We start from the raw sequence: 24,796 nt of genomic DNA, 5'->3' as shown, positions 1-24,796 counted from the left end.
CCTGGCTCTGCTGTGGCTACTCACCACAGGGCCTGGTAGCTCCCCTCCCAGCCCAGCCCCATGGCGCTCTGGTTCTGCTCAGGCAGCCACATGCCATCGGGCCTTTGCACGGACGTGTCCCAGAATCCCTGGCACCAGGTGCCCCATGACTCAGGGCTGCAGGCGGCTCGGGGGGCATGGCTGAGAGGAGGGGTGGAGGTCTGGGGGCTCTGCGGGGGGAGGGGGAGGGGCAGGGAACTATGGGGGGCAATGGGAGGGGACCTCAAATCCACCTCCCATTGAGCGCCCAACTCTGGGGGAGCCGCGCCCAGCCTGTGGCTGCCCAGGCCCTGCCCTGGGGGGTCAGCCCCAGGAAAGGCCCCCCTGGTGCTCTGATCATAGAGCCAGGCCAGGTGCCCCCATCACGCCCAGGATGCCCTCATCCAGCATGGCGCCCTGCTGTTCTTCAGGCCACTCCACTGGAAGGGAGACAAAGCAGCGAGGCTGCCTGTGCCCAAAGTAAAGATGGTGTCCCACCTTCACTCCGCGTGCCGGGGTTGCATGGGCGGTGAAGCCAAGACAGGCTCCCGGATATTACCCATAGGAAAGATGGAAGCACCTTGAACGCGGCCGCGGAGAAGGAATCGAGTTGGTGTCCCGGATGTTGCCCGCACTAAACATGGCGGTCAGCTGCGCTGTTGGTCATGGCGGCGCCGGCCCGGTTTTCCGGCTATTGCCAAGACGCCTCCTTTGCCCTCACTAAATATGGCGGCTCACCGCCAGCCTTTCCTATCGAGTTGACGCTGCAGAGGGCGGCCGTGTACTTCCGTCCCGGCTCGCCGCGGCGCCGCTGGGAAGATGGCGGCGCTTAGGGCTCTGCGGAGGCTGCGGGCACCTTCAGGGTCGTGGCTCCCGGGGCTCCGGCTGGGGGTAGCGCCGAGCAGGTGAGACCCAGCCCCGAGCCTGCCCGCACCCTCGATTCCCCCCCCTCCCCGCCCCTGGCACCTCTCCCTTGGGAGCTCCCCTTCTGCCCTCCCCCCCCCCCCGATCCTATCCCCTCTCCCCCGGGAACCCGCCCCCGCCTTCTCCCCCACCCTGGACCCTTCTGGGCATTTCCACCCCCCCCCCACAGGACTCCCCCTTCCCTGGGATCTCCCTCTGCCTTCCCTCGGGACCCCTTCCTTGCCTCCTGCGGCCACCCCCACCCCTCTGCGGACCTCTCCCCTGGGATCTCCTCTTGCCTGCCCCCATGACCTATTCCTCGGGGACTTCTCCCCTGTTTCTTCCCCACTGGGACCCTTCCTCTGCCTCCTGCCCCTCCCTTGGGACCCCTCTCCCATGTCCTGCACCCCCAGGACACTCTGGGCATTGTCATCTCCCCTGGTGGGGACCCCACCTTCCCTGGGATTTCCTGCTGCCCTCCCCTATCTCCTTGGCACCTCTCATAGAATCATAGAATATCAGGGTTGGAAGGGACCTCAGGAGGTCTCTAGTCCAACCCCCTGCTCAAAGCAGGACCAATTCCCAACTAAATCATCCCAGCCAGGGCTTTGTTAAGCCTGACCTTAAAAAACCTCTAAGGAAGGAGATTCCACCACCTCCCTAGGGAACCCATTCCAGTGCTTCACCACCATCCTAGTGAAAACGTTTGTCCTAATATCCAACCTAAACCTCCCCCACTGCAACTTGAGACCATTACTCCCTGTTCTGTCATCAGGTATCACGGAGAACAGTCTAGATCCATCCTCTTTGGAACCCCCTTTCAGGTAGTTGAAAGCAGCTATCAAATCCCCCCTCATTCTTCTCTTCTGCAGACTAAACAATCCCAATTCCCTCAGCCTCTCCTCATAACTCATGTGCTCCAGCCCCCTAATCATTTTTGTTGCCCTCCGCTGGACTCTTTCCAATTTTTCCACATCCTTCTTGTAGTGTGGGGCCCCAAACTGGACACAGTACTCCAGATGAGGCCTCACCAATGTCGAATAGAGGGGAATGATCACGTCCCTCGATCTGCTGGCAGTGCCCCTACTTATACAGCCCAAAATGCCGTTAGCCTTCTTGGCAACAAGGGCACACTGTTGACTCATATGCAGCTTCTCGTCCACTGTAATCCCTAGGTCCTTTTCTGCAGAACTGCTTCCTAGCCATTCGGGCCCTAGTCTGTAGCAGTGCATGGGATTCTTCCATCCTAAGTGCAGGACTCTGCACTTGTCCTTGTTGAACCTCATCAGGTTTCTTTTGGCCCAATCCTCTAATTTGTCTAGGTCCCTCTGTATCCTATCCCTACCCTCCAGCGTATCTACCACTTTTCCCAGTTTAGTGTCATCTGCTAACGTGCTGAGAGTGCAGTCCACGCCATCCTCCAGATCATTAATGAAGATATTGAACAAAACCGGCCTCAGGACCGACCCTTGGGGCACTCCGCTTGAAACTGGCTGCCAACTAGACATGGAACCGTTGATCACTACTCGTTGAGCCCGATGATCTAGCCAGCTTTCTATCCACCTTATAGTCCATTCATCCAGCCCATACTTCTTTAACTTGCTGGCAAGAATACTGTGGGAGACCGTATCAAAAGCTTTGCTAAAGTCAAGGAATAACACATCCACTGCTTTCCCCTCATCCACAGACCCAGTTATCTCCTCATAGAAGGCAATTAGGTTAGTCAGGCATGACTTGCTCTTGGTGAATCCATGCTGACTGTTCCTGATCACTTTTCTCTCCTCTAAGTGCTTCGGAATTGATTCCTTGAGGACCTGCTCCATGATTTTTCCAGGGACTGAGGTGAGGCTGACTGGCCTGTAGTTCCCCCGATCCTCCTTCTTCCCTTTTTTAAAGATGGGCACTACATTAGCCTTTTTCCAGTCATCCGGGACCTCCCCCGATCGCCATGAGTTTTCAAAAATAATGGCTAATGGCTCTGCAATCACATCCGCCAACCCCTTTAGCACCCTCGGATGCAGCGCATCTGGCCCCATGGACTTGTGCTCGTCCAGTTTTTCTAAATAGTCCTGAACCACTTCTTTCTCCACAGAGGGCATACTGTGCTGCCCAGGGCAGCAGTCTGGGAGCTGACCTTGTTTGTGAAGACAGAGGCAAAAAAAGCATTGAGTACATTGGGTTTTTCCACATCCTCGGTCACTAGGTTGCCTCCCTCATTCAGTAAGGGGTCCACACTTTCCGTGACTTTCTTCTTGTTGCTAACATACCTGAAGAAACCCTTCTTGTTACTCTTAACATCTCTTGCTAGCTGCAACTCCAAGTGTGATTTTGGCCTTCCTGATTTCACTCCTGCATGCCTGAGCAATATTTTTATACTCCTCCCTGGTCATTTGTCCAATCTTCCACTTCTTGTAAGCTTCTTTTTTGCGTTTAAGATCAGCAAGGATTTCACTGTTAAGCCAAGCTGGTTGCCTGCCATATTTACTATTCTTTCTACACATCAGGATGTTTTTTTCCTGCAATCTCAATAAGGATTCTTTAAAATACAGCCAGCTTTCCTGGACTCCTTTCCCCCTCATGTTATTCTCCCAGGGGCTCCTGCCCATCAGTTCCCTGAGGGAGTCAAAGTCTGCTTTTCTGAAGTCCAGGGTCCGTATTCTGCTGCTCTCCTTTCTTCCTTGTGTCAGGATCCTGAACTCGACCATCTCATGGTCACTGCCTCCCAGGTTCCCATCCACTTCTGCTTCCCTTACTAATTCTTCCCGGTTTGTGAGCAGCAGGTCAAGAAGAGTTCGGCCCCTAGTTGGTTCCTTCAGCACTTGCACCAGGAAATTGTCCCCTACACTTTCCAAAAACTTCCTGGATTGTCTGTGCACTGCTGTATTGCTCTCCCAGCAGATATCAGGGTGATTAAAGTCTCCCATGAGAACCAGGGCCTGCGATCTAGTAACTTCTGCTAGTTGCCGGATGTGGAAAAAGCTAATGTAATGTCTCCCCTGCCTCCTGTTCTCTTGGGATCTTACTGTTCCTCAGGGACCCTTCCCCTGCCTCCTGGGCATTGCCCTCCTCTCCCTGTCTCCTCCCCTCCCCCTGGGCATTGCCAGCTCCCCACATGGGGACCCATTCTCCAGCCCCCTAGTAAGGACACTGTACTTGGCTCTTACCATAGATCTCTGTGCATGCTGTGGGGCTGTTCACCTTGTTACTCCAGCTGCTGCAAACAGGACCCAGAAACTGCAGAAACCAAACTGCCATGCTCCTGACTGGTTCTTGTCACTGGGTGGCTACTGGGTGGCTGTCATACAAGCTCCCTAGCTTGTGGGGCAGGTGTACTTCCTTGCTGATGATGCTTGATCTAGGAGACTAGCTAGCTCAGGCACTTGGGAACGAGCCATGAAGCCTTTCTCTGCATGGTTACCGGTTCGAATCCTGCCAGTGCAAGTCTGGATTTTGATGGTTTATGAAATTAGTGGAGAGGAGGTCTTGCTCCCACTGCGTGACTATGCATGGCACAAAAGTCACCCCCCCCGTGGATGCTAACTGACCTGTTGGCAGAGAAGCAAGACCAAGGATTGAGTTGGCCATGGAGACTGAACTCCCGTCATCCTTAGACAAGCCCCATGCGGTCAGGCTTGAGGGCGGTTAGTGGGGAGCAATATGTGGGCAGCCTGTACTGCTGCTCCCCAAACTACGGAGATATAGGCTCCTGGGCTGCCAAGCCGCTGCCTTCCCCAGGATGAAGCTCACCCATCCAAAAAAGAGTCTCGCTTTCGATCCCCTTCTTCTCCCTTCCTCCCCTACCTGCCTGGCAACAACCCCTTTAAAAGCCCACGGAGTCTGAGACTAGAGACGGGCAGGTTTGACACCCTTTCCTTATCTCTGTGTCCAGAGGCTCAAAGCAGTGGCAGCCGGATGTCGAGTGGGCCAAGGCGTTTGCAGGTGTGGTCATGTACCCCACCAAGGAGAATGAGAAGTGGGTGGCTCCCTGGAACGGTGAGTTCTGTCGAAGGCACCTGCCCCATTAAATGCATCATCACCATGCGGATGCTCTTGTGTTGGTGGTTGTCATGTTTTAAGTTTGGAGCCAAACCCGCCGCTGGGGTGTGCAGTCCCCACCTCTGTGAACATCGCTGGATTGCAGCTGAGGAGCCCTCTTGGGCCTGATCCTGTAGTGAGCTCTGTGTAGATGGACCCCTGTGTTTTCACGGAGCGTATTGCTGAATCGGGGCCTTACATTGTCCCAGCTGAGATCGCGGGAAAACAAATGTGGTCAGCATGGAGGGAGCTTCCTTAGTTTAAGGTGATCTGGGTAAAGAAATAAGTCTGGGTTTGGTTTTTTTTTAAGATTTTTTTTTTTTTTTTTTTTTGTAACCAGCGTCTCCCTTTTTATAGAAATGATTCCATGGCTTTTATTTTAATGTAAGTGGAAACAGGATTTTGGGTTTGAGACGTCTCTTTGCTGCATCTGAAACCCAAACACAACTGCTCTGTGCATGAAGCGATGATGGGGACAGGTCAGTTATACAGAGTGCTAGGGATTGCCTTGTAAGATGGGCTGATTTGAACCTACGTTTTAACACAGCCAAACACAAGCAAAGACTGCAGGTCACGCTGACAGGATGGGAGGCAGTATCCTGGAGTGCAGTGACTGAATAGGATGTAGGAATAACTGATGTTTGGGTTTGCTGGCCATGCTGGGGGGGGGGGAATTGGTTTGAGTCACAAATTCACAAAACGTTTCAGTTGATCCGAATCTGCATCCCCCCCCCCCCAAAAAAAGTGGTTAAAAAAATTGTGCTCCGCTCTAGTTGGGCTGGGCTAGTTGGGTGTGTGCATGTCCTGGTAGCTAACCAATTGGATAGGAGTTGTGTGATAGGGTAGCTAAGAGGGCTTATGTGATCCTCTAGCTGTATAGGCAGGGGAATAGCCATTACTGGATACTGTGTGTAATTCTGGTGCCCGTGCTTCAAACAGACTGTTGACAAATTGTAAAGGTTTCAGAAAAGAGCCACAGGAATCCTAGAATATCAGGGTTGGAAGGGACCTCAGGAGGTCACCTAGTCCAACCCCCTGCTCAAAGCAGGACCAATCCCCAACTAAATCATCCCAATGAATGATTCACTGTCTGGGAAACCTGCCTGAGAGACTAAAAAAAGCTCAGTCTAGTTAGTTTATCCAATGAAGGTTAAGAGGTGACTTGTTCAGTTACAGGCACCTACCCGGGGAAGAGGTTTCTGATAGAAGATGGCTCTTTAATTTGCCAGAAAAAGGCATAACTTGATCCAGTGGCTGGAAGCTGAAGCTAGACTAATTCAGACTACAAATAAGGCACAAATCTTTATTGGTGAGGGCAGGTAGCCACTGGAACAATGTACTGAGGGGTTTGGTGGATTCGCTGTCAGGAGAAGTCTTTAAGGTGTTGTCTTTAAAAGATTTGTAGCTCCACCCCGAGATATGGGCTGGACACAGGAATCGTGGAATGAAATTCTCTGGCTTGTGCTATGCAGGTCGGGCTAGATGTTCAGAATAGTCGTTTCTGGTCTTAAAGTCCATGAAACATCCCTCAACTGCAAATCTAAACCCTAGTGCATTGTGTGCGAGATTAGAAAACGAGACCCCGAACGCAGGAAGTCGGGGGGAGAGCCTCAGTGGGAAGAAGTCAGGATAGAAGCTTTCCCCTTGCTGTAATTCATGCTGCTGCTAGTTACAAGGAAAAGGCATTTCATGTGAAATGCTGACTGGGATTTTTAGCTGGCTTGTCCCTTTAAGCCAAGTGTCCCGGTAGCCGGCAGACCTGTGAACGCATTCGCTGTCTTTCCGGTCACTGAGACATGTGCTGCCGATGGATTGGAAAACAATCAATCATAGGCAGGCTAACGTCTGACCTATAATATTTGAGTTAAGGACGGCTGACTAGTGTGTCATGGTGTGAGCTGACTGCTGCAGTGGTCAGGAAGGGATTTCTCCCCCCATGCAGAATGCATTATGGGGCATGCTCTGATACTCATGCTTCATAAGTGAAGGCTCTGATCTTGGCAGCTGAAGGAAGAAAGAGGCGAATGCACATTCTGTGTGTGACACTGTTGGGGGGAATGCTTGTTGTGGGGGGGTGTATTCGGGGATGGTGACGGATGGGCTGCGTGGCTGTGGAGTTGTCCCTAGCAGTCTGCTGCTCTTCACGCGTGTTTGGGGGGCGGCGGGGGGGGGGAGTTACTGTGGTTTAGCGCTGTGTGTCCAGGTGAGCAGCGCTAGGCCTGCCGTTGTGGGAACCATGTACATGAGCTTCCCTTTGCTGAGTCACTGTGGGGCTGCCGGCTCTGCCGGCGAGCTGGTGAAATTCCACGATGTGCGAATGCTACAGCGACTCCAACTGCACCTCGCTGAGCTCCGTTACTTTGGCTGTTGCGATTGTCCTTGGAGTTTATCGTCCCCGAGGGGCGGTGCCTGCGGGTCGCGAGTGTCCAAGAGAAACCTGAGCTAAAGAGACTCTTCTTGAACTACACCTTTACCCTGATATAACGCGACCCGATATAACATGAATTCGGATATAACATGGTAAAGCAGTGCTCCGGGGGGGCGGGGCTGCGCACTCCGGTGGATTAAAGCAAGTTTTATATAAGGCGGTTTCACCTATAATGCGGTGGGATTTTTTGGCTCCCGAGGACAGCGTTATATCGAGGTAGAGGTGTATCTGCAAAGGAGCAATGACTCAAGCTGGAAGGGGAAAGCCCCCAAAGGCAGGCTACTTGGAGCTCGGCAGGAGCTAGGGGGCAGCCTGCAGGCCCGGGGGGTGGATTTGGAAGTGCAGCCTTGCTCAGGGTGATGCTTTCAGGCATTTCTGACATGGCAGAGCAGAGCTCTGCCCGGGCTACGGCGGCTCACGTTGGGAATTCCCCCACTTCAGCAGCCCCAGGAGGCGTGCAGAGAGGGAAATGTGGTCAGTTTTTTCATGAGACGCCTGCAAGATTTTCCCCCCGCTCCCCTGCTGGGCAGAGGCCAAGTTTGGGACAATTTGGCCCAGACGAGGCTTCCTCTTGGGTGGCCTCTCCAAGGCAAGCGCTGAGCTTCTGTGCCGGGAGCCAGCTTGTGCCCTTCGCTCCCGCTCTCCCTCTTCACCACAGCCGGGCGCTCCCGGCCTCTGGACTCGCGTGGGGGCTCGCTGCTCTTTAGCTCGCGCTGGGCACAGCAAACGGTGGGGCGCACTCACTCGGGTTGCCCAGAGAGCAAACGAACCCCCTGCGTAATGTGAGACGAGCAGGGAGGCCTTAGAGCGACAGGCGTGGGGCGGCCGCTCCCATAGACAAGCCCAGTGCTCTGCAAGGCTGAACTGCTGGACAGGGATGCTCCTCAGTTTTGCCAGGGGGGTGATGGGAATCGCACTGGCTGGGAGGGGTGGAATAGGGCTGCCCAGCTGTGGGGCATGAACCGTGGGGCCTGAATTCCCTTCCATCCCCGAGCTCTCATCCTGCTCAGCCTTTCTAGTGCAGTGGGGCAGGAGGGCCGTGAGTCTCCCTGGAGTGCTCTCCCCCGTCCGGAGGTGCACCCTGCCATCTCACGGCCTCTCTTGCTCTCCCCGTGCCTGAGCAGACAAGGACCCCCCGGCTGAGAAGAAAGTCTCCAACCTCACGCTGAACTTCGGGCCCCAGCACCCAGCCGCCCACGGGGTTCTGCGGCTGGTCATGGAGCTGAGCGGAGAGACTGTGAAGAAATGCGACCCCCACATCGGCCTGCTGCACCGTGGCACAGAGAAACTCATCGAGTACAAGACCTATCTCCAGGTAACCGTGGGGGGACTGTGACCCCGGGTCCCTGCCTGGACACCCCAATCCCAGGGCAGCAGTGTGGTGGGCTCCATCGGCCTGCAGCTCCGTTGTGCGCTCCCGCAGTGCTCCAAGGGCTTTTGCACCCAGGCCAGCTGCCCCCCGAGGGCCTGATCCTGCAAGCCCAGCTCCCACTGCAGTCCCTGGGGATTCCCCAAAGTGGCTACATGACGGGACCCCAGGGGTTCAGCTGCTTCCGGTGCTTGCTCCCTGCCTGCCCCATCCTCTGAGCCAGCCCGGATGGCGATTCTGGAAACGACTAATGTCCCAAAGGGAGGGTTGTCTCAGGCCTTTAACCTCTTGCACATGAGTGTCAAGTTCTCTCTGCCCCAGGGAGAGGCGGGGCCAAATCAGGGCTTTGGGGCTCCCTGCTCTTCTGCCCCACAGCCCTGCCCTGCAGTCAGCAATGCTGTCCCGGCTGCCCAGTGCATTCCAACCTAGCCCCACCTGGCAGGCGGGTGGGGGCCCCTGGAGGCAGTCTGCCTTGCCCATACTGCAGAGTAACCTGGGGCAGCCTGTCCCTTTCAGCGGCAGGGGTATTTGGGGGGCGTCTCGGGGGGGGAGGGGCAGGGGGAAGCAGCAGGGAGCAGAGTGTCTCTCTTTAAAGAGAGAGAGTGTTGTCCAGTGGCTTGGGTAGGCGAGCAGCAGCGAGGACTCCTGGGTTCCAGTCCCAGTTCACTCACTGTGGGGCAAGTCCGTTTCCCTCTCCGTAAGGGGAAATACTGCCCTGTCTGACCTAGGGTCATGGGCTCTGATCCCTGTTTGTAAAATGCTTTGGGACCCTCAGGCGCCATGGGCGGGGCGGCGGTAGGGAACGGCAAGGCCCTGCCCCTTGGAGGAAAGAACAAGGGCTGACACAAGCAGGACAGAAAACGCGCACGTGTGTGTCTCTTGTTTAACAAGAGACGTCAGCAGCCTCCGAGGAAGCTGGGAAGATGGAGTGTCCTGCCAGACTTTGCATTAGGGCCTCGTAAACGGAGCTCCCTTGATTTACTGTCCGGATCAGATGTAACCTTTCTAGCCGCCGGGGAAGTAGCACTTGAAGTAATCCAGCCCAGTAAACATGGGGCGGGAGCCAGGCAGAGCTGCGGGTGCCAGAGCGCTCTGGACGCGCTCGGGGCGTGCAGCCAAGGCAGAGGCAGCTTAGTGACGCGCTCCCTTGGTGGCCCAAGCTGGCTGTAGCGGCGCAGAGCGTAAGCGCCTGGCTGGCCTTCGGAGGCAGGCGATTCCCAGTGAGCGAGTCCCCACTCGTGCCCCGTAAGTCGGGGGGAGGCAGGCGGGCACATGCTGCCAGTTTGCCCACAGAGCGGGAGCAGGACCAGGGTGAGCGTTGAGTGACTGGGAAGCAGCGCTGCCCTCTGTCGGAACAGGGAGGCAGCCAGCTTGGGGTGGACAGTGAATAGTGAAGGCCCGTTGGGCTGGTGACTCGTTCTGGGGGCGCTGTTCAGCTCATCAGCGTTAGCCAGTGTTTGTGCCGGGCTCTGGGCGGGGGCAGAGCTCCTACCTCCATGGGGAGACATGCCAAGTTTCACTTCCCTGCTCAGCTTGCTGGGGGCTGGTGCTTCCCTCATGCCAGCCGGTTCTGTTTCACTTTCAGGTCCTCATGCGCTGACTCAGTGCTGTTCAGAGGGGGTGGGGTGTTTGAGGGTTAGAGGAAGGATATGAGGGTCAGGATCCTGGTTCTGTCACAGACTCCTTGGGCAGGTCACGACACACCTCCGTGCCTCAGTTTCCCTGTCTGTACACGAGGGGTGCAGATGATCTGACAGTTCCCTTCCTCTGTGCTGCTGTTCTAGAGGCACAGAAAGCGTGTGCAGTACAGCTCTGTCCAGGGGCTAGGCCAGCAGCTGGGGGCTGGAAGGATGGTTTCAGATCTCACTGGTGCATTGACTTCAGCGGAGCTCCTCCTGCTTTACACCACAGAGCCCTGGTCAGGCGCCGTCACTGTCGTCGGCAGCACTGAATCTGTGTGGCTTCCGCAGCACCGCTTCCCCCGCTTTATCTTCAGCGGTCGCCTGGTCCAGAGGAGAGGGTCAGCCGCCAGCTGTGTAGTGCCGGGGACACCGACTGACTGCCCGAGTGACAGCAATCCGAGTGCTGCTGCCTAGGTGTGCGAGCAGTACCGTGCATGCCCTGCAGAGAGACAGCATTGTGATCTGACCCCCAGGCACCAGCCTTGGAAGGCTGTTCACATGGGCCTTGCAGGCAGTTGAGGGTTTGGTGGCGGGCAGGAACTTTCCTCTGTCTGCCACAGCTGTAGCTATTGACTTGTAGGTGAACAGGAGGAAGCTGTAGAATGTGGAGAGCAAAGCCTTCTGGGAGTTGTAGTCATTTGTTGGACTGTAACTTCCTTTGGACTGTGAAATGTTCGGCGAGGAGCAGGCGTTTCTCACTGCGGTGCTGCTTTGGCCTTGGAGATTAAGGCTGAGGGAGACCTGCACCGGGGCTCTCCAACCCCTCACGCTGATCTCGGTACAAAACCACGTACTCTGGTTCTCATCTCAGCAAAGGAATTACACGGGGTACATGTGCCCTAAGAAACTTCCAACTGTCTAGGCCAGTGGTTCTCAAACTGGGGGCGCGCCCCCCTAGGGGGATGTGGAGGAACGTCAAGGGGTGTGTGTGCTGTGGGGCCCACGCCAGCCCCCACAAGGGGACAGAGAGGGGGTGCCACCCAGCCGCAGTCTTCCCCTAGCTCTGCTCCAGCCCTGGCTGGGCTGTGGCCCTGGCTCTGCAGGCCGGATCCGGGGCCCTGCTGTTGCTGCCAGCTCTGCTCCTGGTCCGGGGGAATGGGGGGGTGCGAATACATTCTATTACTCGTAAGGGGGATGTGAGAGGAAAAGTTTGGGGACCACTGATGTAGGCTTTAGGTTGGGCTGCTCTCAGGCTCCCAGGGTGGCAGGGCTGCACGTATGTTACTTTGATTGTGCCAGGTCTTGTGGCTAAGCAGAGTTGGGCCTTGGGTGGGCGACTCCCTGCTAGCCCTGGCGATGGCGAGTCCACAGGGGGCACTCTCCCTTCTCAGTGCTGAAGCAGTGCCTGAGGCACCGGCTGCCTTTCGACGAGATGTGAAATTGAGCCCTGTCCGCTGCTGGCGCTCTGCGTATTTTGCGAGGCCGGGGTGCTGACTCAAGTGCCCTTGTCCGATTTCATCTCGGGGTGGCTGGAATGACCCCAGCACCCCTGCGATTCTAGCTGGCTGCTGGGCTCCTCCCCTGCTCTGGGACAGTGGCACTGGGCGCGGTTCCTCTGCTCAGGGATGGGTGAAGGGATCCCTGCTTTGTAACTGGCCCCGCGAGGGTTGGCGTGCTCTCAGCGCCAGGCTGTCTGCAGGCAGTGGTCCTGCCGAGTGCCAGACGGGTGGTTGCAGCCTGTTCTCTGTCGCAGGCTTTGCCATATTTCGATCGGCTCGACTACGTGTCCATGATGTGCAATGAACAGGCCTACTCCCTGGCGGTGGAGAAGCTGCTAAACATCACTCCGCCCCTGAGGGCTCAGTGGATCCGAGGTGAGTGTTCCCCTCCTCTTGACCTGCGCCCCCTTCCCGAGCTCACGTTGGCTGCCTTGGCTCTGTGGAGGCGGGTCCCGAAGACAGTCAGCCCCTCCCCAGTCCTCCTCCATATGCCCCTCCCTACTGTTCCTGTCCTGTGCTTTCTAGTTGGCACCCTGGCAGGGGGTCTCCAAGGCCAATGCCCGTTTGTTTGTCCAGGTAGCCGACTGGGCCCTCGCTAGGAGCATAGGAACTGCCAGTCAGTAGTTGGCTTATGCCCTGGTGCTTCTGGCCAGAGCCCATCACCCATAATGCACTGAGGGAGCAAGACGCTCGAGGCTATTTTAGCAACTGGGGGTCCCGCGCCCAACACTGCCCTGGGGTTCCCCGGCATTCTCTCTCCCTCTGGTGGGCGTTGGGTGCGGGGGTTGAGGGAGGAGAAGCCTCTGGGCACCCCTCTGAGCTTGGGCGAATCTCCTCCCTTCATACCCCGCCCCTGCTCCCACATCACCCAGTGCCCAACCCCTCAGGGCCCATTGGTGCTGTTCTGAATTAGGCCAGAAGAGGGCACTGGAGAGAGAGAGAGAGGGGGAGGGGAAGGGTGGGGAAGGCTTCTTGCTGCAATGGGCTGGGCACCTGCCTCCTGCTGCTACGTCCTTCCTAAAGACAGACCTGCCCTGGGCCTGCGAAGGGCTGAGCCCACGGCTGGCACTTCTCCTTCCCCATGTGCACGGGTGTGTCGGATGCGCGCTGCCCGCCTGCCCCTTCCCCATGTGCACGGGTGTGTCGGATTCGCGCTGCCCGCCTGCCCCTTCCCCGTGCGCACGGGTGTGTCGGATGCGCGCTGCCCGCCTGCCCCTTCCCCGTGCGCACGGGTGTGTCGGATGCCCGCCTGCCCCTTCCCCGTGCGCACGGGTGTGTCGGATGCCCGCCTGCCCCTTCCCCGTGTGCACGGGTGTGTCGGATGCGTGTTACCCGCCCCTTCCCCGTGTGTGTGTCAGGCGCACGCTGCTCTGCCCATCTGCCCCTCCCTGGTGTGGTGTTGGACGCATGCTGCTCTGCCCGCCCGCCTGCTCCTTCCCCGTGTGTCTGTCAGGCGTACGTTGCTGTGCCTGCCCGTCTCTCTCTGACTGGGGCTCTCTCTCCTCTCCCCCCCCCCCCCCAGTTCTCTTTGGGGAGATCACGCGGCTTCTGAATCACATCATGGCTCTCACCACCCACGCTCTGGACATCGGGGCCATGACCCCCTTCTTCTGGATGTTCGAGGAGAGAGAGAAGGTAAACCCCACAGCTGGCTCGAACCGGAGCCAGCAGCTCCATCGCGGGAGAAGGGCAGGGCAGCCAGAAGCCAACAAGTTGATGGCCCCTCTGCTCCAGCGTCCTGTCTCTTTGAATGGGCCACGGCACGTGCCTCCCCAGCCAGTGCCTAGCCCCAAAATGCAGCTAACAGGCCAGTGCTGTCTAAGGTCGGTGGAGATTTTCCTGGCCCAGCCGGGGAAGGTAACACCCGGTGTCACCAGGGACCCCTGGAGCTCAGTCTCAGGCAGAGCCACAGGCCCCAGATCTGGAGCGGGGTGATTGGCCCAGGGAGGAATTCCCCCTTGGCCCAAGGGGCGTGTGCTGACAGCAGCCTGAGTCTGATGGCGTTGCCCATGAATCAGCTGCTAGCTCAGCCATTGCTGAGGATTCTGCAGCCAGGCCAGGGCTAAGCAGCTCTGTGCCAAAGGCCAGGGGTAAATGACACAGGCCCCATGTATCCTGCTTTGTCTTCCTCCGCTACAGTGCTTCCCCGGGCTGCTCTTCTGCCTGGCTCCCTGGCCCTGCTTGGCGCTGGCTGGGGCTCAGCAGGCAGCCTTGGATAGACTGACTCATTTCCTCCTCCTGTGGAACACTCTGGTGCTTCCTAGTTCACCAAACAGGCCCTGGAATGGGGTCCTTCCGGGGTGTGACCGGCCCATGCCAGGGCATTGGCAGCGAGAGCCGTTGGCTGCTCCCCATGCTCCCGGGAACAGCTTCTCTGGGGTGCTCCGTGGGGTGGATCCTGCAGAGCTGGGATCACCCCAGGGCTGGGGGGGCACTTTAAGGCTGGCCAGCCAACCTGGTTTGCTCGTGCTCTGTGCCCCGCGGGTGCTGGGCATGTGGGTGAGCAGTGCTCTTTCTGTCCCCTGCAGATGTTTGAATTCTACGAGCGGGTCTCTGGGGCCCGGATGCATGCGGCCTACGTCCGGCCAGGTGGGGTGCACCAGGTACAGCCAGCAGCATGCAGCTCTCCTCTAGCGCTGCGCTGCCCCGGTCCATACCGAGTTGCGTCCGCCTCCCTCGTGTGGGAGGCCTGATTGGCTGCTACAGCGTGAGGTCTAGGTATGGCCGCAGACCCTTGTCTGTGGACCACAGCGCCCTCTGCAGCTCACAAAGGGATCCGGCTCCCAGCCTCCTGTCTGCAGCTGCTCAGGGGGAGCTGGGGTGGGTGGAGCCTCAGAAGGAGCTTGTGCCGGATTGGGCACGGGCACCCAAGCCCCTCCCCCTTTCTTCAGTAGTGGCACTTCCTTGTCCCGGTCCAGTCCGGTCTGCTGAGAGCAATGCTGGCCTCTCGGGAGGGCTTCTTGCCAGCCCTGCCACTGCCAGGAGCCCCATTCGGGGAGGGGCTGCCCCCCCTTTGCCCCCCGAGAGAGAGGCCCCCAAGGGAGGATCCCCTTTCCCCACTATGGAGGGCCTGTAAAGCGGCCGGCTGGAGATGCTCAGCGCTCAGACAAGATGGCACAATGTGACTCTGGCAGCTGAGTGTTTCACGCCCGTGGCCCTGAGCCGGAGGCTAACCTTCCCCACAAACTGGTGTCATAGGGCCTGCAGCTGGTCAGGTCAAGGTAGGATCTCACCCTGGGCTCTTCTGTCCCTTGATACTCCGAGCCAGGCAGCAGGGGAAGGTGGGGAATGGCTGGGGCCTTGTCAGCACTTCTCAGACTTGGCAGCAACCCTGGGGCCTCCTGCTCCTTGGGTGCTGAGTGATCCCCCCGAGTTCTCCAAGCGTGTGTGTGTCGTCTTCCCCCCAGCCCTGCCCCACATGCACACATGTGTGTTGCAGGAAGAGCTCTGATTCTGCCTGTGTTAACCCCCTCTCCCCTCCCCCCCACAGGACCTGCCCCTGGGGCTGATGGACGATATTTACGAGTTCACCAAGAACTTCTCCATCCGGATCGACGAGTTGGAAGAGGTGCGGCTCCCAGGATGAGTCGCCGTGTGAACTGGGGATGGAATTGTTCTCTGCAGTCAGCCCCTGCTGTTCCACAGGGAGGGGACCCCTGCTTGGGACCTGGGAACGTAGGAATCCTGTGTCCCCTCCAGCCCCATGAGTCCGCATGTCTCAGGGTTTGAGAAGGGTTTTGTGCATTCCATCCCTTCTCCCACCCTGGGTTAGGCCAACGTGGTATCGGCCCCTGCAGCCTCTGCCAGGTCTGTGTCGACTGATCCAGCCCCCAGTGGCTGCTCAGACGATCCAGATAAGTTTTCCTTCTAGGGAGCAGCTAATACAGCCGCGAAGGGAGCACGGGGTGGGGTGCGCTTTTACAAGGGAGAGCAAATCTGTGTGTGCCTGGGGGCAGGGAGGCTGACGGCAGAGCTAAATTCTTAGCAGGCCCCGCTGTGTGTGGAGGCGCTATGCCCGGCGGCTGGGCTGCTCCGCTTGACCATCCCATGGCACTCTTCCTTAGTCAAGGTGTTGATTCTGGTGTCCTAGGCAAGGTCAAACCCCAGTCATTACATCACCATCAAGAGCAGGAAAAGCAGAATCCCGTCTCCAGCTGCAGGGGAAATCGAGGGAGGTGCAGAGTGTGAAGTGCTCATGGTCTGTTAACATCTGCTGTGTTCCACTCCAGAGCTAGCTGCATTCCGGTGATGGGGAGGGTATATACGTGGGGTGAAATGCCTCCGGTGCTTGGGGTGCCCGGGTGCTGTATCGTACGTGTGCCCGCGAGCAGCCAGGGCCGAGTGTTTGGAATAAGTGCTGGGTGGCGTTTCCCGGTGTTCACTCCCTGTCCCCTGGCAGATGCTCACTAACAATCGGATCTGGAAGAATCGCACGGTTGACATTGGAGTCGTAACCGCAGAGGAGGCTCTCAATTACGGTTTTAGGTATGATCCTTTCCCAGGGTAACGTGTTGTAACTCAGGCTGGAATGGGGGTGGGAGCATCCCGGGACGATGAGGTCTGTACGCGCTCTGTCCCCTCCCCTACGGGCCGGCCTCGCTGGGGTGTCAGTGGAAGGTTGATGGTGTCGAAAGCAGTGAGAGTCCCTGGCGTGGGCGCGTGAGGAAATGTCCCTGGTCTGGGAAGGAAGCCACACTACTGTCGCAGTATACCTTGCTTATGGTTTTCCCTTCGGCAGCGCCATCTAGTGGCTAGAGCCAGGAGAGCAGAGTCCCGAGATCTGTACCTGACTCTGCCCCTGCCCCCTCGCTGTTCCTCGGTTTCCCCAGCAGTGATGGGCTAATAGCGGCCTGGGGGGGGGGGGAGGTGCGGTTTAATCAGCATCAGAAGCTCTTGCCAGGTAGACTGATGCCAAGTGCCCAGGCTAAGGGAGAAACTTCCCCTGGCAGCGGATTTGGGAATGGCCCCTGGAAGGGTTACGCTTTCCTCAGCCGTGTCTAGGGCTGGCCACTGCCAGGCCAGGATCCTGGGTGGGGTGGAGCCACAGCCTGGGCCCCACTGCTCAGCTAACCCTTCCCTCTCTTCCCTTCCCAGTGGGGTGATGCTCCGTGGCTCTGGAATCCAGTGGGATCTCCGCAAAACCCAGCCCTATGACGTGTACGACCAGGTGGAGTTTGACGTTCCAATTGGATCGCGGGGCGACTGCTATGACAGGTGCCTTCCACGTTGGGGTGGGGTGGGGGAAGAGGGCGGTGCTCCGGGGAGGGCCGTGTCCCATGCTGAGTTCTCTGGGGGAAAGGGGGGAGTTGACCCCAGGGAGGGCCGTGTCCCATGGTGAGTTCTCCAGGGAGGGGAGACTGACCCCAGGGAGGGCTGTGCTGTGGTGAGTTCTCTGGGGATGAGGGGCTGACCACGGGTAGGGCTGTGTCCCGTGCTGAGTTCTCCGGGGGGGCTAACCCCAGGGAGGGCCGTGTCCCGTGGGAGGTGCTCATTGCTCAGGGACACGCCTGGAGGCTGCCCTTGCAGCACAGGGACCATTCTCAGACTCACTCCTTTTCCCCCCGAGGCGTCTGTCCATTGTGCAGCCTCTCTGTGGCCTGAGCCATGTGACAGCAGCTCCCTTCGTGGGCCGACGGGGCCCTGAGCATCCTTTCCACAGACAGTCCAGCAGAGCTGGGCGTCGCCTGCCAGCCTGGGCGTGGCTCGAGCCAAGCAGCCTCCTCCGTGCGGTGCCCAGGGTTCCAATCGGTCCTGCCTGGCCCCCGGTGGGCTGGAATTGCCTGGGCTAAGCCTGCTCCCCCCCTCCTGTGGCAGGTACCTGTGCCGGGTGGAGGAAATGCGCCAGTCACTCCGCATCATCCTGCAGAGTCTCAACAAGATGCCCGAGGGGGAGATCAAAGTGGATGATGCCAAAGTCTCTCCTCCCAAGAGATCTGAGATGAAGGTAAAGGAACGCGGGGCCTCCCGCTCCTGGGGCCTCGACTCTCGGGGAGGGAACAAGCATTTCTAACGTGCGCTGCGGCCTGTCCCAGCCTCGGGGGAGGCGGGGCTCGTGTCAGAGCCGAGGACTGCGGGGCGGGGTTCCTGCCTTCGGGGGAGGGTGGATGCCCTGAGGAGTCCAGATGCCTGACATCTAGGCTCAACTGTGACGCTTCCCTCCGTGGGCACGGTGCTGGCCTCATGGGAGGGGGCACAGGGCTGCAGCCCAGCTGGAGAACACTGGTGCTGCTCTCTCGCGCCGTTCTCTGAGGGGGGGTTCCTTTGGAAGGGGAGTGGGCCAGCAGCCCCGTAAGGGTGACAGCTTCCTGGGTCTCTGGCATCCCTGCCAAGCTGGGTGGGCGAAGACGGCCGCAAGCCACGTGCGGCTGCTGGCCATGGGCGATTCCTGTTTCCCCTTGTTCCTGTAGTGTGACCCCGCTTTGCTAAGGAGTGCCGAGCCCTGCGGGTGCTCGGAGAGCAGGCAAATGAAAGTGCTGTTTGGCTAGCAGGTTCCAGGTTGTACAGCACCTGGCACATCAGGGGCCGGGCCGGGCTCGGCTCTCAGGTGCTGCCACAATATGAGTCGCTGAGGATGATGAGACGGAAGATGGGCTTGTGACCAGCACTCGACCTGGGTGACCCTGGGTGTCGCTAGCCCTCTGAGTGCCTCAGTTTCCCTATCTGCAACAGGGGGAGAACAGCCCTTCCTTTTCCCACCCTGCGTCTGGCGTGTGAGTTCAGCCTGGGGCCTCTCGCTCTGTGCAGCCATGGGGCTGCTCTCGTCCTACTGCAATACGCACAATCCAGATGGAAACTGCCTTCGATTGGGGGCCCCTGGTAACACAGCCAGGGACGGGGGCAGGTCAGGGGAGCTGTCGCCCACAGGGGAAGAAATGTCTTTGCCTGGATGGGACCCAAGACGGGGGCCCTGACCCCTCGTCACTAAAGACCCGGCACCTGGGGATGGAGGAGGAGGGGTGCTGGCCCCGCACCCAGGGCTGGGAACTGCATTCCTGGTTACTTCCTGCCCAGAGTTGCTGGGTAGTGAGTAGCGATATGCACGGCGGCAGGGCTGGGGAATCTGGAGGAGGGGAAGCAAGTTGCAGAGAAGCCAAGTGACTGGGCCAGTGTTGCGCTGTGAGTCAGTGGCGGAGCCCTGGCTCCAGTCCTGGGTCTGGCCGGTGCTGCTGCGGCGCCCCAGAGCGCCTGTCCTTCCTGCTGGGGGCCGTGTGACTGCGGTGGGGCAAGGACCCGTGGAAATGTTCGCTCCGTATATTGCTGTAGCCAAGGGCTGGGACGGTCCAGGCCGCCTGTCTGACGCTCTGAATTCCCTTCTGCGCAGACCTCTATGGAGTCGCTGATCCATCACTTCAAGCTATACACAGAGGGCTACCAGGTGCCTCCCGGAGCCACGTACACGGCCATCGAAGCCCCAAAGGTACCCGGTTGGCGGGGTGTACAACCCTTTGCCTATACCCTGGGCGCTCTCCTCCCTCACAGGGGGCAGCGGAGTCACGGTCCCCCCGGCTGTGCCCTGGTGTAGCCCTGGCTATGGGCCGATGCCCTGTGGGGGCGGGGGCATGTTCCGGTGCCACTACAAACCATGGGAGATGGCTGAGCTCCTGGGGGTGCGTTAGAGCTGCTGCCCGTGCCAGTCAGCTGGAGCCTGGCTGGTGGCTGCTGGCACTGCCCGTGGGAACGGGCTGGTACTAGAGGACAGTTGCCACTGGCTGGTGATTGCGCTGGTGATGTTCCATCGGCCCCAGCTGCCCTGGGGGGCACCACTGGGCCAGATTCCCAGGGATGTGTCTGGGGCAGCTCTGGGTGTAGGCTGCAGATGGGGTCCTGGGGGCTGTGCCGGGCGCTCATTGACAGGCCCAACCCAAGCTGCTCCCCTCCTGCCCCTTTGCCCCGCATGGGTCCCTGGTTCTGCTCAGTCATGTGATGAGCTGCTGGGTTCGGTTGTGTCCCAGAATCCTTTGTGCCAGCTGCCTTGTGCCCATGTGGACCCCCCTTTCATGCTGCAGCGGGGACAGGCTTGCCTTACCCGACCCAGCAGGTGCAGGGGGAGGCCCTATGGGAGAAGACCCAGGGAGAAGGGGCAGGCCTGTCTGCAGGGAGGGGAGCACCAAATGCCACCCCACCTTGGGCACCTGTGCCCAGCGCTGCCGTCTGGCTGTGTGAGGGCTGCAGAGTCTCTGCTTGCATCGCCAACTCCCTACTCCGTCCTGTAGGGCGAGTTCGGTGTGTACCTGGTCTCCGACGGCAGCAGCCGCCCCTACCGCTGCAAGATTAAGGCGCCCGGCTTCGCTCACCTGGTAAGAGATTCCCTGAGGATGGGGGCTGCCGGGGCAGTCTGGAAAGGGGGAGGTTCTCACTTTAGGGGTGCTGCTGGGAGAGTCTGGGGGGGTGGCGATGGGGTGTCTCGCTTAGGGGCGCCACGGGGACAGTCTGTGGGGGAGGGGATGGGGTGCCTCGCTTAGGGACGCTGTTGGGGTGTCTCGCCCATGGCAGCCTGGCCAGTGATTGTCCTGACCACCGAGGCTCGGGCTGCGTAGCTCCGCCCCTCCCATGCCAGCTGTAGCTCTGCACTTCCAGGGCATTGCCCGGTTGCCCCCTAGGCGGTTGCAGGTCTGCCAGGGGGCGGCACCCCCCCAGCCCAGGATTGTTCCCTGCAGGGTAATTCCAGGGCCTGGCCAGGCTGCTGCATCCCATGTGCTGGCACACGGGCATCTCTTCCCTGGGGGAAGGGCTGTTCCGGAGCTGGCTGCAGTCCCCGGGGAGTCCAGGCTCCTGCTCTCGCCGGCCATGCGGAGCCGGGCTGGCCTGTCCCTAGAGCCCTTGACCTGGCTGCTTTGCGGGGCCCTTCGGGAAATCAGAACAGAAAGCAGCCATTTGAGCAGGGAGGGGGTCCAGCTGGCAGCACATGTGCAGCTCTGTGCTGGCCGGGGGGCTCTGGGGTCATGGAGCCAGCTGGCCTGGGCCTGGCTCCTCACTCGCTGTCTCTCTCCCCCCAGGCTGGCCTGGATAAGATGTCGAGGGGCCACATGCTGGCAGACGTGGTGGCCATCATCGGTATGTTGGGCACGGGGGGAGGGGAGGTTGTGGTGAAGGCAGCGAACAGCAGGAAGGAGAGGGGGCTGGTGATCCAGAGTGGCTGGCATTGCTGGGCAGGCGTGTGGGTGCCAGCTGGTTGGGGGGAGCCTTCCTGAGATGCCAGGGCCAAGCAGGGAGCCAGATCTAGGGTGCCCTGGGCCTGGCACAGCCCCGCTGACTCCAAGCATCGTGCCCTGTGGCTCTTCTTGAGCCTGTGGGGCAGGGCCTGCTGGTGTGCTGGGTGCCCCAGCTCCCCTGCAGGGGGCTTGAGGGAGTTTGGCTGCTGGCAGGGGGGCCCGCGAGAGCTCCTCTGGCCAAAGCAAGGCTGGCGGTACCGCGTGACGGGCCCTAAACCCCCAGCGATTCCCTGGTGCTGCTCCCATGCCCATCCTGCCTGACCCCCCAAGAAGGGGCTTGGCGTGGGGGGAGGGGGAAGGGGCCTTGCGCCTGGGGCCAGAAGGGCTGGCTTTGCCTCGCTGGGCGCCAGGAGTCGTCTCTGCCCTGCCCCGTCTAACGGCCTCTCTCCTCGGCAGGCACGCAGGACATCGTCTTCGGGGAGGTGGACAGATGAGCTGCTGGGCCTGCGGGTGGCTGTCTGCGAGCCCCGGTGCATCGACCCCTGTGCACGGCGCCTGTCTGAGCGGGACGTCGTGGGGTGTGTGTGTGTGTGTGTGTGTGGGCGCGCGCGCGCTCTCGCTGCTCTCTGTGCATGGGCTGCGTGAATAAAGCTCCCTTTGCAGCCTGCTGCGGTTTGGTTCTTAAACTGAAACTGTGAATGAGGAATCGCTTCCTTCCCCCACGGCTGGAGCTGCAGGCGGCTGGCTGGCGCAGCGGGGGGTGGGGAGGTTGGCTGCCTCGGCGTGAGGGTGGGGGGCAGCCTCCTTTCACCCGTGTCACAGCTCCAGTGGGGCTGTCCCCCGGCATCCCTCCTCACCCCCTGCTCTAGCCCTCAAGTTTCCTCTTAAATCTCTCAGTTCCTGCGCTTCCCACCCCCACTATCTGAACGCCGGGGAGGGGGGGGGGGGATCCCTGTCATAAAGCACTTGGCTCTGGGCTGGGTGAAGCGGGCTCTTCCCCCAGCAGCTTCCTGTTACTGTGGAGGGGGAGCAGCTGTTGCCCCTGCAGGCTGAGACTGCAGTGTGGGTCCTGGCTCTTCTGGGGACGTTCTCCCCCCCGCCCCCCATTCTGAATCCCCCAGCGCTGCCTCTGGCCCCGTGTCCCCTTCCCCAGGGCCCTCCCCTCCTGACTGAGGCAAGCTGCCCTGCAGCCCCAGCTGGAGCAAGGGGCGTTGGTGGGTCCTGAAGAAACGCTCATTCCCGCCCGCCCCTCCAGTCCATCCCCGCCTGTAACATCTGGCACATTCGTGGTGGCCCAAGCAGCCCTTGCTTCCAGCTGGTGCAGAGCCCGGCTCCTCACCATCAGTCCCGCCCCAGCGCTGCTGCGCTCTGACATCAAAGCCCTTGTCTGAGAGGAGGAGGAGGTGGGTGAAGGTCTCAGCTGTCGTAACGGACTTTGAGTTAGTCCCCCCTGGCATCCTGGTTCAAACATGACCGCTGCACGGTCACTGTAGCCAGGGGCTGGTCACTGAGATCTCACTTGCAGATGAGGCTGCATCACGCCAGGGCTTGGATCTAGCAGGGCTCTGTTCTCAGCCCGATGCCATTCGGCATCTCGAGCAATGGGCTGTAGGAAAATAAAACATCAAGTCAGTGCGGGTACAATGGGCAGCTGCCCCGCAGTGGTGGAGCAGTAACCCGTGCCAGGTGCGGTACGCGGCACCAGCTGGATCCCTTGGTCAGGGGTTGGAACGATACGTGTCCAAGGCTATGCAGCTAGGAACACAGCGTGGGTCACACAGAGGCAAAGGGAAGCTGGGTTGGAATGGGGGACGCTGGAAAGGATGTGGGGAACCAGCTGAAGATGAGCTGCCAGGGTGCTGCGAGAGCTGCTGCACTCCTCGTGGGTAGAGACGGGAGTAGGGAGGTGGTATCTCCTCTGGAGGCGGCAGTAGTCGCTACTCGCTGCATCCTGTGTCCAGGGCCGAACCCCACCCTGCCAACAGGCCGGTGCCAGCTTAGAAAGGGTCTCAGAAAAGAGCTGCAGGAATGATTTAGGGGCTGGGAAACCTGCCTGAGGGAGCGGGGGACACTTGACTTTCCTGGGGTACGATCAGCACTTATGAGGTGACCTGATCAGTCTCTAAGGGCCTGACAGTCAGGTATTTCTTCTTGCCCAAGGTAGGTGCCTTGGGGGTTTCACAGGCAAATGCAGATTAGAAATAAGGTGCAGCTTTTCATCAGTGAAGGTAACTAACGAGTGGCCTCGGGAGACATGGTGCATCCTCCCTCCGCTGGAGTCTTTAAATCCAGGCTGGGGGTCTCTGTGAGATCTGCTCTAGGCCAAGCACCAATGGCTGGGGGCCGTTCTCAGGCCTGTGTTAACAGGAGCTCAGAGCAGAGGACCAGAATGGTCCCTGCTGGCTTTGAACTCTATGGAAACCCAACCCCGGGAGCTGCACCTGGGGAGCCAGCCAGTGGCACAGAGCGCCCAGGGCTGATGTGCTCCCACGGGAGGCTGGGAATGCACTCGCTCATGTGCCAGCCTTTGCAGCGTCTGTTCCACGGATCTGCTCGGCAGGGGATGAAGGCCTGGAACTGGGGCGCTGCTAGCTGCAGCATGGCCTGGGATCCGCGGTTCGTGGGGGCTCAGATGGGGCTCTCTGAAGCCCAGGTGGCCAGCTGTGTGTGGGCAGAGGGACGGGCCGTGTTGTGGCTCACTGCCAGCCGTCAGGTGCGGTCCCGGCTGGAGAGCTGGTGCCAGGCAGCTGACGAGTGCAAGGGGCAGGATTGTAGTGGGACGATAACGAAGACACCTGCACTCGGTGCACTGCAGCAAGACACGGGTGAGAAAGGCGAGCCCTTTGTTACAGGTTCAACACCTTAGCCCGGGCCTAGTGAGAGAGCCACCCCCCACCACTCCCCCCAGGAGCTCCCAAAGCCATTCCTCTGTCTGGTATCTGGAAGGTAAAATCCTCGTCCCAGAGGCAGGGTCTCAGGGCTCCTGGCTGGCATGCCACTGCCTGGTGCTGGGGGCAGCAGAAGGACCTGAGCCTGCAGGTCCCTGTCCTGGTGCCAGTGGGAACTGGCTGTGCTGATGGTGACTCATGGTCAGGGCCCTTCCTTCCCCTTCCCAGGCTGGGATCTCAGTGTTATGCCATGTGTCAGAGGGGGTAAAGCAGGCATGTGCCGGGGGAGGTGCTTGGAGGGGGGACACCAATGTTTCAGCTCCCCCCTGGGGGCTGCAATCCTCCTCTCGGGCTGAAGGGCGAGAGCCCAGCATGACGCCTGTCCCACTGTCCGGCTGAGGGATGGGCACAAACCAAACAGTGTGTACGTGGGCGGATAAATACAGTTGCCTGGAATCCTGCTTTACGCCCCCTCCCCAAGTCCCTTTGATCAGCTCCTGACCCCCTCGGCGGGGCCATGCACCATAGAGATGCATTCGTGGCACGGCTGGGAGCAGCGGAGCCGTGGGGAGGGGGCAGGAGCCTTGGGGCCACTCCAGCACTGGGCTAGACTCAGGCTGGATTAAATACCCTGGGACACCAGTGTGGGGTGCCCAGGGCTCCCAACCAGCGAACGCTGGCTGCGCTGGTTGGAGCTGGCTCCTGTGAAACTCCTGGGGCTGGTCTCAGTCCCAATGTGGGTACCCAGCTCTTGGGGGCAGGGGGTGGGAGCCACAAAGTTCAGTTACTGCCCTGACTCTGCCGGTTATGCTCACGGCACGTTTTCAGTCCTGAGGGCTGGGGCCCCTTTTTAGAAGCCGAAATGCTGGTGCCTGTGGCTGG

General features: G+C 59.6%; 1 protein-coding gene across 1 annotated transcript; it reads left to right on the top strand.

Annotated features, from left to right (window-relative positions):
* Positions 1-802: 802 nt before the first annotated feature.
* On the top strand, positions 803-21,692 carry NDUFS2 (NADH:ubiquinone oxidoreductase core subunit S2). Its single transcript, XM_065420071.1, has 14 exons — positions 803-923; positions 4,811-4,914; positions 8,509-8,699; positions 12,129-12,249; positions 13,397-13,509; positions 14,403-14,477; positions 15,365-15,442; positions 16,274-16,359; positions 16,969-17,088; positions 17,689-17,818; positions 19,196-19,291; positions 20,088-20,171; positions 20,871-20,928; positions 21,483-21,692. Exons 1-14 carry the CDS (start codon positions 838-840, stop codon positions 21,518-21,520), a joined length of 1,380 nt encoding a protein of 459 aa, XP_065276143.1. The 5' UTR covers positions 803-837; the 3' UTR covers positions 21,521-21,692.
* The last annotated feature ends 3,104 nt before the right edge of the window (positions 21,693-24,796 follow it).

Source organism: Emys orbicularis, chromosome 20 (genome assembly GCF_028017835.1).
Source record: "Emys orbicularis isolate rEmyOrb1 chromosome 20, rEmyOrb1.hap1, whole genome shotgun sequence".
Taxonomy (NCBI): Eukaryota; Metazoa; Chordata; order Testudines; family Emydidae; genus Emys; species Emys orbicularis.
The sequence above is the reverse complement of the archived record's forward strand: the minus strand, read 5'-3'. Positions and strand labels throughout refer to the sequence as shown.

What these genes read in the sequence shown, in the direction of transcription:
- NDUFS2 (XM_065420071.1), top strand. Translation starts at nt 838, where the DNA reads ATGGCGGCGCTTAGGGCTCTGCGGAGGCTGCGGGCACCTTCAGGGTCG. An exon ending in GCTCTCAATTACGGTTTTAG is followed by an intron (nt 16,360 to 16,968) that starts GTATGATCCTTT and finishes TTCCCTTCCCAG; the next exon opens with TGGGGTGATGCTCCGTGGCT. An exon ending in CGGGGCGACTGCTATGACAG is followed by an intron (nt 17,089 to 17,688) that starts GTGCCTTCCACG and finishes CTCCTGTGGCAG; the next exon opens with GTACCTGTGCCGGGTGGAGG.